A 12,363-nucleotide genomic window follows, 5' to 3' on the forward strand; every position below is an offset into this window, starting at 1 on the left:
ATATATAAACCAATAACAACAAACGATAAAATCACTTAAGGAAACTAAAAAATAAGAAAAGAACTGTTATTGAATTCTTTTCTTTTCTCTTATTTATTATTACAACAACAACAAGGAAGGGAATAAAGTATTAGCTTTGTAGGAGGGTTTACATCATAACTCCTTTCTACAGCAAACAAACATTACACACAAGAAGTATACATATATATATATGTTGAGTTGTGAGAACCGAGAGTAGTCGAAAGAAAGAAAACAAAAGAAAAAAGAGAAAGAAAAAACAAGAAAGGGATAAACTACTGAAGAAAAGTATTACACAGATTTAGTAAGCAAAAAAAAAAACAAAGAAAAAGTGAATTAAGGGAATACGTACAACTATCACAGGCGAAGAATAAAGAAAAAAAAGAGGGAAGGGATCTATCTATCTATCTCTGTCTGTGTGAGTATAATCTGTAAAGGAAAGTAAAAAAAAAAAGAAAACAACGAAAAAAAGTTTGAATTCCCCTTTTCTTTTCTTCTCTCTCCTCCTTTTACGGCGTAAAGTAAAAGAGATCAAACTTTCTCTTTTTTTTATTCTTCTTTGTCTTTATTATTATTATTATTATTATTATTATTACACCCGTTTTTTTCTTTTTCTCCGTTTATCTATTTATATTTATTTACTTATATTCATTTTTATTTTTATTCGTCTAACGCGGAGTCTACATGTGGAGGGACGTGAATGCGGGTGAAAAGAAATCAATGTCTTCTGTTTCTAGAACCACAACGAGTGAATTCCCGAACCGTGTAAACAACAGTCACAGTAGTACTACTAATACCAATACGAATAGCAATACTACTAATAGTAATAATACGAATAGTAATGGTAATAATAGTGCTAGTGTTGGGCATGATAGTACTGAAGGAGTTGAGGTTCGGGGAAAGCATTATCACCGCGGTGATCCACTAATGCGACCAAGCACTCGCCTATTATACAATCACAACAAACAAATCATGCACCAACACCAACAACAACAGCAGCAGCAGTTACAATATCAACAACAATTACAATATCAACAACAACAACAGCAGTTTCATGCACCGGGTTTCCCTGCGGGTTATCCAATACACACATCTTCATTAGCACCGCCATCGCCATCTACGCTACTCCCACCATCTATTACGTATCGTGCTAATCATAATGGTAATAATAGCAATAGTAATAGTAATAAACAACAGCAACAGCAGAAGTCCCGGCGTAAAAGTACTGAAGATATGGATGAGGATGATACGCCCAGTTGTCCTTCGTACGCAATGGCGATGGCGTCTGGTATGGCTGTACCAACGAGCAGCGGGATGTTGTCTGGGCCACACACAAACACAGGTGTAAATAATAATAATAATAATAATAATAATAATAATAATGCGATGATGCAGCAGTGGCAAAGTGCGATGTGTAATCACGCAGCGTGCAGTCATATGCATCCATATGAATATAATTCTATGCCCTTTTCGTCCTTTACAGTTCCAATGCAGGAGGCGGTGCACTATTCATATCCACATTGGGGACAAACAACAACAACAGCGGGGGGAATCCCATTTAATCCATCCACACCATTTACTAATACTAGTAGTGCTAATACTACTAGTGCTAGTACTGCACCGCAGTATTATCCACAACATCGACAGCATTATAAACAACAGCAGCAGCAGTATAGTCAACAATACCATCAAAGTAATTTATACCCCAAACAACAACAACAACATCTTCATAGTCATGAACATCAATGTTATCACTATCAGCTACATCAGCAGCACCACCATCATATTTATTACCATCACCACAGTCATCAACATCATAATAACAATCATAAACATAGTCAACACTCTCAAATGCATTCGGGTCCTTCAGCGGAATTATCTACAAATGAAGGCAGTCAAGGACTTTCACGCGTTGATGAGAAGAAAGATAAAGGTAGTACGATAGATTCTGTGGAAAGTGGTGGAAGCCCAGCAGGAATGGCATTACCAGAAGAACAAGAAGAAGAAAATAGTGTAGTGGAGGAATTAACGTCCACAGTTACACCGTCCAGCAGTGCAAGTGGACGTCGTACAAACAAACAACAACAACAACAACAACAACAACAACAACAACAACAAGGCAGTGTTGTTGTTGGTGGTGTTTCGCAGTTCTCGGAGTCTACGAATAGCATTAATGGAAAAAGTGGAACGGCGAATGTTGGAGATGTACATCCACAACGCACCAACATGAGACCAGAGACGGGTACGGGTACAGCTAGTAGTAGTAGTGTGAAAAGTAGCTGGAGTCATGCTGCGGGAAATAGTAGTAATAATACACATACAATTAACCCAATGGAAACAAATAAATACACGAGTTCACCATATTCACGTTTTACGGCAACACCAACACTTAGTTTAGCCGATACACAAGAGTTACAACCACCATCATATAAAGAGTCTGTTTTAGCACAAGGGGGAAAGAACCATAATAATAATAATACTGGTAGTTATCACTATCATCACTATCATCATCATCATATGTATACTTCACTAAAGGGTATGACCAATTTATCGGTTTCTAATGAGTTACAGGAGGAGCCAATTTCTCCTGAAACGGGATGGAATCTAAAGAAGGGAAATACCGTAGGTGTACACGAACCGCCAATGGATAAACGTATGGAGTCTGAAGCCATGTGGAAAACAAGGGGTAAAGAACCACCAATAACGTGTACACCCGATCCAGAGCAGATGAGTTCTATTATAGAATGTGAAAAGAAAGGAATACCACTTCCTGTGGATGTTGAACATGATGCAAAGATGACAATGCCGGAAAGTGTTAGAAGTACCCCACATATGGAACAGTATTGTAAAGTTGAAATACCGCCTTCTCTTGATCTATGTATGTCTAGTGAATCCAATCGGCGTGGGATTCCATTGACAGAGGTAAATTGGCTGCGATGTTATCCCCACCATTCACATCATCATTATAATAATAATAATAATAATAATAATAATAATAATAATAATAATAATAATAATAATAGTCAACAAATGTATCCACACAACTTATCACCAGAGTTGTTAGCGAACAATTATGATCCTGCCGGGCAGCATCGTTCTAGAAACTCTAACGTGACAGGATCACCTGTTGCCTCTTCTCCACATGGTGCTGGTGGTGTTTCTACGGGAAAAATACCTGCGAATAGCACTAATCGTTTAGTGGGTCCGCCAGGTCTTGGGAAATCATCTTCTGTTGAATCTACTACAGATACTGCCGGTAATCAACATAGGAATCAAACTGGTTCAGCACAACAACAACAACAGCATTACTTTGTTTCAAATACTGGTACAATTGCATCACCAACGCCTTCACGTGACTGCTATGTTGATGCGGGGGGAATTTCTCTTGGTTCTAACACTAAAGCTGCTGGGCGAAGATTTACTCCCATCTCTTCTTCACCTCACTGTGCCATGTTGTATGAACAACAAGGAGTACAGGAAGACTTATTTGAAGAAAGAGATGTAGAATTACCGTTTGATTTTTCTTCGTATGGAAATATTGTTTCATTTATTGATGCTATTGCTCCAGCAGTGAGTATAGATCAAGTAGTTGAGACACACTGGAGTCCAGAAGATACTACAGGGACTGTTCAGGAGGAATCTACTGGGGCTGAACCTTCTGTGAGATATATAGAACCTTCTATTTCTTTAATCAATATATGGAAAGCATTGGATTTCCCATTTGCCTGCACTATTCCACTTCCAATGCCTGTTCCACTTGCCCCTATGCGACACCCACAAGGACATCTTGCCTATACGCCGTTTCTTAGTGGATTTCGCCTTAGATTTCTTGGGACTTCGCCAACGTATATGAAACTAAAGGCTATGAATCAAAATATGAGGAGTGGTACATCATCCGTAGATTCTCAACAAACCGTCGTTAAGAAGGAAGAATCGCCATCTTTCACTTGTTCTACTACTACTACTACTACTACTACTAATACTACTACTACTGGGACAATAGCTGTTAAGAATAATAGTAATAGTGAAAAACATGAGACAGGAATACAAGCCACTTTCACATCTTCTTCCCCTTGTAATAAGTCTTCAGAAACAGTAGCTTCACGTGAAGAGGCACAGGAAAATATGACTGATACTTTTTCACATGATGTCGAATTGGGTTTCGTTACATGGGGAGCAACAGAGAGGCCAGATCAGCGAAGTCTATTATTAGAACAGGTGTACGAACTTGCAGAGTCAAATCCACGTTACTCGGTCTTACTAAGTGCTACTACAGAAGAACTAGATAATCAGTCATGGTTTGCCGTATTATGGCAACCCGTATTTGATCAAGGCCATACTGCCAAACACAGTTGTGGAAGTTTTATTGTTTACTACGCCTTACGTCCCCCACGTCATATTGGATCACGTTGTATGTCAAACGCTATAGCTGCAATCAATAGTGATTGGATGAGTCCTGTTTTCCGTTGTGATCGCGAGGGAATTCAATGGGATATGTGGGCCCCAACCGCCGCATCTCCCATTGATATTGCAAATGATGTGATTGTAAAACCAGTAGATAGTCTTATTGGAGAAAAGACAACATCTGTCTCTGTATCCGCATCCGCTTCTTTGGCAAAAGAGATAAATGGAGAGAATATTACAGATATCGCTACTGAAACTTCAACGAATAGTGTAGAAAGTCGTTTTACCAAATTACAAAGCTCAACACGGTCTTGTGTAGAGTCTACGATGAATGGTGGAGTTTCTTGTATGGCACTAAATACATCGCCTTTACTTGCGGCGGGGATAAGATCCACACCATGTCAAAATGTGGCTCGTATTCCTGTTGTCGGTGTCGTACCCAATCGCTGTCGTGCAGATGTTTGGTTTCTACCATGTTTATATAGTGATTCACAAGATTCTCGTAATAGAAAGCGAAAGACTAATACAACTCCTTCAACTCGTTGGCGTTATCGGGCACCACTGTTTCTTTTTACCGCAGCGTTGCAATTAATGTCTTGGAATGCTGTGGAAGAGTTATGGCGTCAAATTATACGAAGAAAAGGAATTCCAGGTAACATGAGAACATTAACGGCTGCTAATAATAATAATAATAATAATAATAATAATAATAATAATAATAATAATAATAATAATATTGGCGCTGTTGGTACTGGTGTAACAAATAGTACTCGTACGAGTGCCCCATCCCCTTTATGGCCTCCTGCCATGATGCCTGGGGATGTGTTATCTGGACTGGATTTGTTAATTGATGGGGCACGAGGATACCGCCAATATCGTGAAAGTGTAAATGCAGATAATGGCAATAATACCACAGTAACAACAACAGGAACAGGAATAACACCACAGGAGTCTTCAGATGGTAATGGGACAACGAACACCTTTGCTGATGGCGTTAACACAACAACAACGACGACAACGACAGCTGCTGCTGCTGCTGATACTACTACTACTACTAATACTACTACTACTACTACTACTAATAATAATAATAATACTGCAGATGAGGCCGCCATCGTGGAAGGATTGCCGGACTTTTATCAATGGGCACAGTTTGATGCTTCTCTCTTGAAGTATGCAGAGCGTTATGTGTGAGCAGAGAGAGTGTATGGGAGTTGTTATAAATACTCCGCTGTGAGAATATATATATATATATATATCATTATTATTATTATTATTATTATTATTACTTGTTGAGATTCAGGAAATAGGTGAGGGTGGTGGGTATCAACTTCACAAAAGCGAATATGTTGGGCAGACAATGCTTCAGAAAGAGATGAAAAAAAAAGAAGAAACAAAGAACAACAGCAACAACAGCAACAAAAGAGTAAAATGCGACTAAATGCGCGATAAAAAAGTAGCGAGGTTTTTTTTTTCGCAATAAAAAAAAGGCAAAAGAAAAAAAAAAGATAAAATATGAATGAGAAATTCGTTTTTTTTTTTTTTTGCATGCGCGATTTTTTTTTTTTTACAAATACTTCAAATGCGTTTTTTTTTTTTGCGAAGTTGCGGAGGTGCTTGTTTTTTACATGTGTGATACGTTTTCTTGAGCAATCTCTCTCTGTATATATATCCATCTATGCGTCGATCTGATTATTTCACGTTTCTCTTTTCAATTTTCATTCTCCTTCTTTTTACAGTGATTCATATGTTCCTACCGTTATTACTGTTGCTATTGCTATTTACTATTGATGACTGCATTGGTAGTAAGAATGTTGATCCTGTTATTGTTTTTTTTTATTATTACTTTCTCTTGCATTCTTCTTCTTTATTATTATTATTATTATTATTATTATTATTATTATTATTATTATTATTTAATACAATACACCCTACACCCCTACCTACACATAATATATATATTTCTAATATTTATTATATTATACATAAAAACGTATCAAAAGACAAAAGCGCAACAGATTACCGCAGAAAACGCCCACAGAAACAGAACAGGCGGGTGAAAAAAAAGGGAAATATATATCGAGACACATTCACACATACGTCTATATATATATATATATCGATAGATAGATAGAAAATCACGAGAAATTAAGGTTAGAATAGAGTTGACTAATTCAGTAATTAATTGAGTCTGTGTGTGTCTAAAGCTGAAAAAGCAGTGAAACTCCACAGTGTGAGTTGATATGCTGCGATGGACCGGTGGTAGTAAAGCACGTGCAAGTTTTCGACAAGGCACTGTACCCAACAACCATAATAATAATAATAATAATAATAATAATAATAATAATAATAATAATAATAATAATAATAATAATAATAATAATAATAAGAGAACGAATCATAATAGTAGGAACAGGAAACTGTATGCCGATAAGCCATCATTGGTGGGAGCAGTACCATTACCAATGTCACACACGCAACAGCCACAATGTCTATCTAACCGGAGAGAACACGCTTCACTGGATGAAACACACAAACGTCGTCGTAACAATGAGAATGATAATGTTCTCTTATCACATTTGAAGTTATTTACAGAACCGCTTTCCTCACCTCACAGCAGCACTGAGGAATCACACAATCACAGAAAGAGAGAGACATCAAGTGCCTCATCCACATCAAACGTGAGTGGGCGTGGAGTGGATTGTATGGCACTTAATTGGTCTTTAAGGGCCGCTACTGCTCCAACAACTACTACCAATGCAATGGGAACAAGTGAGACATCACAGCAACATGAAATGGGAGGATTCTCAGGAAGTGGTACCATAGAAACATCACAACTTCCACCACCAATACCACGTCCTTTGGAAATCTTTTCACACTCCGAAACTCAAGGACCTTTTGGAGTAGCTGATAACGTATTTAGAGACTCTAGTGAAGCGGTGGTATTCCCTCATCATAGTTCTATTTCTACAGAAGCGAGTGTACGACTCCCAAGAGACTCTGCAGGAGTGAATAATCTCTTTATGGATCATTCTAATAAACCGTTTACTGCTGATAAGTGGATGGAATTATCCTCTACACCACCGCTTCTTGCTGCTGCTGTTGATGGAACAGGCGAAGATCCAATGAGAAGGCCATGCGATACGGGAATCTGGAATTCACATAAAAAGCCTATATGGCAATCAATGCATTTTACTGAAGATGAGCAAAAACAACAACAAGAAGAAGAACAAGAAGAAAGAGGTTGCGTTTTTTCTTCACAACGGGTATGGAATGATTCTGAGATGAATGCCATTTCACAGTACACCTTTCACCGTCCATCTATTGCCTCATATAGTCCAACGCCTGGACCACGTGATACATATGGATGGGGGGATAACGCTGTAACAATTATTGCAAATGGAGAGGGGTTTCCATCTGCTTTTTTTGGTGAAAATTACGCCATGTCTTCTTTAATGGGAAGTGGTGCTAGCTACACTAATTCTGCTGCTGAGGGTATATTCACAGGTAGAGGTAATAATAATAATAATAATAATAATGATAATAATAATGATAATACTTATCATCACAATGGTAATAACAGGACCTATTGGGTACCCGGTCTTTCTGAAGCTTATACTGGGATTCCGGATCAAAAATTCCATATACCCACGCAGGACTTTTCACTACCGTACACCCCATCCATGATGATGACTCATGCAAGCGAAGTAATAATGCCATCAGAGTCTATAACAGAAACAGCAACAGTCCCTTCTCTTTTCCCCGATCATTCCAGTTATTCCATCGCGGCTGGTATAATACCACAATCAAGAGAGGAGACTCTCAACCAGCAGATCTCAAAGTGTCGAGGTGTGTGGCCAGTTGGGGAGGATATGCCCCCGTCGCTATTACAGCATCGCTATATACAGAGAGGAGAAGTACAACAGAGAGACAGTAATAGTAATAGTAGTAGTATGTATTATCCTATGACAGCAATACCAACAACAATTGCAGAAGGAGCAGCTACAGCTCTTTTTAGTGGTGGACTCCGCGGTGGACAATTGTTAACTCTTCCCAGAGAAGTTCTGTCTACAAGGTATCAGGCGTTTCAGCGCCGACACCGCAAGGGTTAAATTCCATACAACATATATAAATATAAACAGATGGTGTAAAAAAAAAAAAGCACCGAATGAAACTATTTATCATCATATTGGATTTTTATACTACAGAAAGATAGTTTTTTTTCTTGACCTATTTATTGGTTTTCTTTTTTTCTTTAATTTAATCATTTTATTTGTAATTTGCTATTACCATTTTTATTATTATTATTCTTATTATTATTATTATTATTATTATTATTATTATTATTATTATTATTATTATTATTATTATTATTATTATTATTATTATTATTATTATTATTATTTTTATTCTTATTCTTATTCTTATTATTGTTATTGTTATTGTTATTGTTATTATTCTATTTTTTTTTTTGCAATATGGGTGATAAGTGGGACACTATTAGTTTCGGGTTTTTTTACTCTCTTTTTTTCTTAAGCCCTGTTTTGTTTTGACTTTCTCTTAGAAAATCATCTGCCATACATTCTGTGTGTGTTAACAAAAGAAAGGGAATTTGTATCTGTGTTACTTTGTTTGTAATAGACAATCCTCTTTATTTATTTTATTCTTCTTGTGTAGTGTGGTAGATTAATACAGGTGGTCATATGAATCTCTGGTTTGACGCAACACGGGCAAAGTGTGAGGTTGTGTTTGAAATGAAATTAGCACTCTACACAGAGGCCTGTACTTCACTCTCATGTACGGGCAATAAGAATAACAATACTAATACTAATAATAATAATAATAATAATAATAATAATAATAATAATAATAATAATAATAATAATAATAATAATAATAATAATAATATCACAAATACGGCGATAGAATTACTTGCGGGTAACATGTTACTTAACAAACCATTGCGAGCTCCCAACAAGATGAGGTGTTTTATAGATGAAATTGAAGAAAAACTTCATACTGTATATGACGAGGTGGAGGATGGATACAATTTGCATGAAGAAGATCTCAAAGCATTTGAAAAGGCGAAAGATATTTCTAAAATGACTGAATCTTATTTGGGTACTAGTAGTAGTAGTAGTAGTACCACTATGAGGGAAAAAGAATTAAATAGCAATCCGCAGCTCTACGGAGAGCTTACATCAAAAGGGGTTCGTCAATTGCATCACATTATACTACAATCTCTTAACCAATATGGTATTGGTCTACAAAACAATGCAGTTAATATTCTGATGAAACAGAAAGAACATCAACATGAAAAAGAAGAAAAGAGATCTCAGAAGAGACATCACACTATTGTAGCAGTTGATGTGGGTAGTGGCACCGGTAAATTACTGTTTGAATGGTCTCTACTCGCACAGCGGGATACTCCACACTTTAGCTGGACACATGTAGGATTAGAAATAGCACCATCTCGTATGCGTATTGCTCGTATGGCACTTCAATGTAATTCTGAACTTGAGCAAGACTGTAAAGAACAACGATGGGTTCTTAGTTCATCCAAATCAGTTGGAGAAGATATTTCTGTAGTGCTAGGTGAGACAGATATCTTCACACCAGGACTTTTAACGAACGAGACATTTCTTCCTCTTGCTGATAGAAGAACATTGCAGAGTATGAATGATCATAACAGCAATCACAAATACAATGATAAGGATAAAGAGAATATCTCTCGACATTTTGTAGTGTTTTGTTCTGGATTGGGTTTTGCAGAGCCTGCTGTTCGTGAACTCTGCGCTGCACTAGAGCGTATGTGGTTAACATCAGAGGCGTCAAATTCTTCTTCATGGTCTTCTCTCACATGCGTCTTTCTAATACGTGCCTTTGCAGCAGTTCGATCATTCCCACTCTTTCGACTCTGTTCAGAGGATGAGAGGAAGTGCGAATCGAACGCTGGTGGGGTTCTCACAATGAGAAGGTTGAACACAACGTGGATGAGTGAAGCCCCTGTGTGGGTGCTATCACTTCACAGAGGAGGGCGTAAAATGGATGAATGTCTGGGGCAATCATGACTGTACGAGGAAATTTGCTAACAACATTTATTATCTTTCAGTTATTTCTTTTTTTTTATTTGGTTTACTTTAATTGAGAAATCATTTTATTGTCTCATTTATGTATTTTCCACCCCCTTTCCTGTTAACCTTCTCTTTATTATTACTACTACTACGACTACTACTACTACTGCTACTACTACTATTACCTCTTGCTGTTTCTATTACTTCCCTTTCTTCTTATATATATATATATATATATATATATATATATATTTAATTAATTGATTTGAAATGCTTCTAAAGGAATAATTTAAAGCATCATTACCCCCCACGTTTTATACGGGCCGATAAAAGATGTCGTGGTTTTCCTCACAAAATATCCAGTCGGATGTGGCTATGGGTTTCGCCATTGCCGGTGTTGTTGGAGTTATCGCCGTTATTTACCACACATCCTACACATCCCCCCGTACTGGCGGCTGGATCGCATCTCTCCCCTCCTCTCTCTCTTCATTAGCATCATTGTTATTACCATCATCCTCATCACCATTATTACCATCACGACGCCGTGGCCGGCCTGTTCGACTTGTTATTTCCGCCAATCAACGACCGGAATTGGCGACTCGGCAGGCCATTACGCACATCACCCGCGGAGATATTACGACACTGGGAGAGTTGCTGTACTTTTTTCGCGGTAATAATGAGAAGCAGATCCTCCTAGACGACATCCACTACGCCTACCTCCAACGTATTCTTTCCTCTTCTTTGGATCTTCCTCCCTCTACTACGAATATCAATAGTACTCCTATTATTAATAGTAGTACTTCTCCAGAAGCGGTGGAACTGCTACGACGACTTACCAGCTGCGCTGCGCAGGCCACTCGCCTGCAGACCGAACGCGCCACTCCCTTCAATTCGACGAATCCCAGCGACACTCAACTTCTGCGGGATTTGTGGCGGGCCGCCGGTTTGCCGCCGGACGACTACGCCCCCCGCAGCCCCGCGTGGGCCTCCCTCGGCTTTCAGGGCCTCGATCCGACCACAGATCTCCGCGGCGGCGGGGTTCTTGCCCTCCGGCAGTTTGTACACTTTGCCCAAACACACAATGAGGCGTTTATGGAGATGATGGCATTTAACAAGAAGGCACTGGATGCGGGGGAACACTACTGGTATCTTCTTGCCGTCGTCTCCATTCACTTCACAACACAGCTGCTGCTTCAACAGGACTATAAAATGGATCTACCACAGTTGGAAGTGCTGTACAACACTGTAAGAAAACAGGAGGAAGGGGAAGAGAAAATTCAAGAAAAAGAAAAAGAAGTTGTTTGCTGTGATGACGGGCTGGATAAGGTGTGTTCAACTACACTGAAGCACTCTACCCCACGTAGCCATGAAAGCGACAGAGGAAACAGCGATAAGATGGAAAATAAGAAGAGAGATTCTGAGAAGATGCGTAATCAGGAGAGTGACTTTGAAGAGGGCTTCTTTACTCTTCATCATCAGCTGTTGCTACATTTCAAGAAGTGCTGGCACCGTGACCTTCCTCACGTGATGGAGTACAACAGTTACATACCATCTGTATATGAGAGTTTTATTTGCGAATCTGTAAATTATGCTAATACAGAAGGGACTACGAAAGATATACATTAGAAACGAAAAAAAAAGGAAGACTGTCTAAGGAGGGGGGATATGAACGAAGGAAGCAAGCAAAATATTGGCAGTCAAGTGAAGGAACAGTTAATTTATGAGATGAAAACAGTTAGATACGGGAAAATAAAAGAAGATCAAAAATAGAAGGAATAACATAATTATATGTTTAGTGTGGGATTCCTTGGTTTTTGATTATTATTATTATTATTATTATTATTATTATTATTACTATTATTATTAT

General features: G+C 38.2%; 4 protein-coding genes across 4 annotated transcripts; all 4 read left to right on the forward strand.

Moving 5' to 3' along the window:
- Positions 1–702: 702 nt before the first annotated feature.
- Positions 703–5,616, forward strand: LSM04_004355 (uncharacterized protein; the record flags this gene model as incomplete). Its single annotated transcript, XM_067333248.1, has 1 exon — positions 703–5,616. The coding sequence occupies one exon, from the start codon at positions 703–705 to the stop codon at positions 5,614–5,616; it is 4,914 nt and encodes a 1,637-aa protein (XP_067186081.1).
- Positions 5,617–6,665: 1,049 nt separating this feature from the next.
- Positions 6,666–8,534, forward strand: LSM04_002865 (uncharacterized protein; the record flags this gene model as incomplete). The annotated part of the gene is made up of 1 exon (XM_067333249.1): positions 6,666–8,534. One exon carries the CDS (start codon positions 6,666–6,668, stop codon positions 8,532–8,534), a length of 1,869 nt encoding a protein of 622 aa, XP_067186054.1.
- Positions 8,535–9,125: 591 nt separating this feature from the next.
- LSM04_006916 (uncharacterized protein) lies at positions 9,126–10,493 on the forward strand (the record flags this gene model as incomplete). The annotated part of the gene is made up of 1 exon (XM_067333250.1): positions 9,126–10,493. One exon carries the CDS (start codon positions 9,126–9,128, stop codon positions 10,491–10,493), a length of 1,368 nt encoding a protein of 455 aa, XP_067186129.1.
- Positions 10,494–10,829: 336 nt separating this feature from the next.
- On the forward strand, positions 10,830–12,122 carry LSM04_007338 (ELMO domain; the record flags this gene model as incomplete). Its single annotated transcript, XM_067333251.1, has 1 exon — positions 10,830–12,122. One exon carries the CDS (start codon positions 10,830–10,832, stop codon positions 12,120–12,122), a length of 1,293 nt encoding a protein of 430 aa, XP_067186136.1.
- Positions 12,123–12,363: the final 241 nt, after the last annotated feature.

The sequence above is a fragment of the Trypanosoma melophagium genome, assembly GCF_022059095.1.
Source record: "Trypanosoma melophagium isolate St. Kilda chromosome Unknown ctg8segment0, whole genome shotgun sequence".
Taxonomy (NCBI): Eukaryota; Euglenozoa; class Kinetoplastea; order Trypanosomatida; family Trypanosomatidae; genus Trypanosoma; species Trypanosoma melophagium.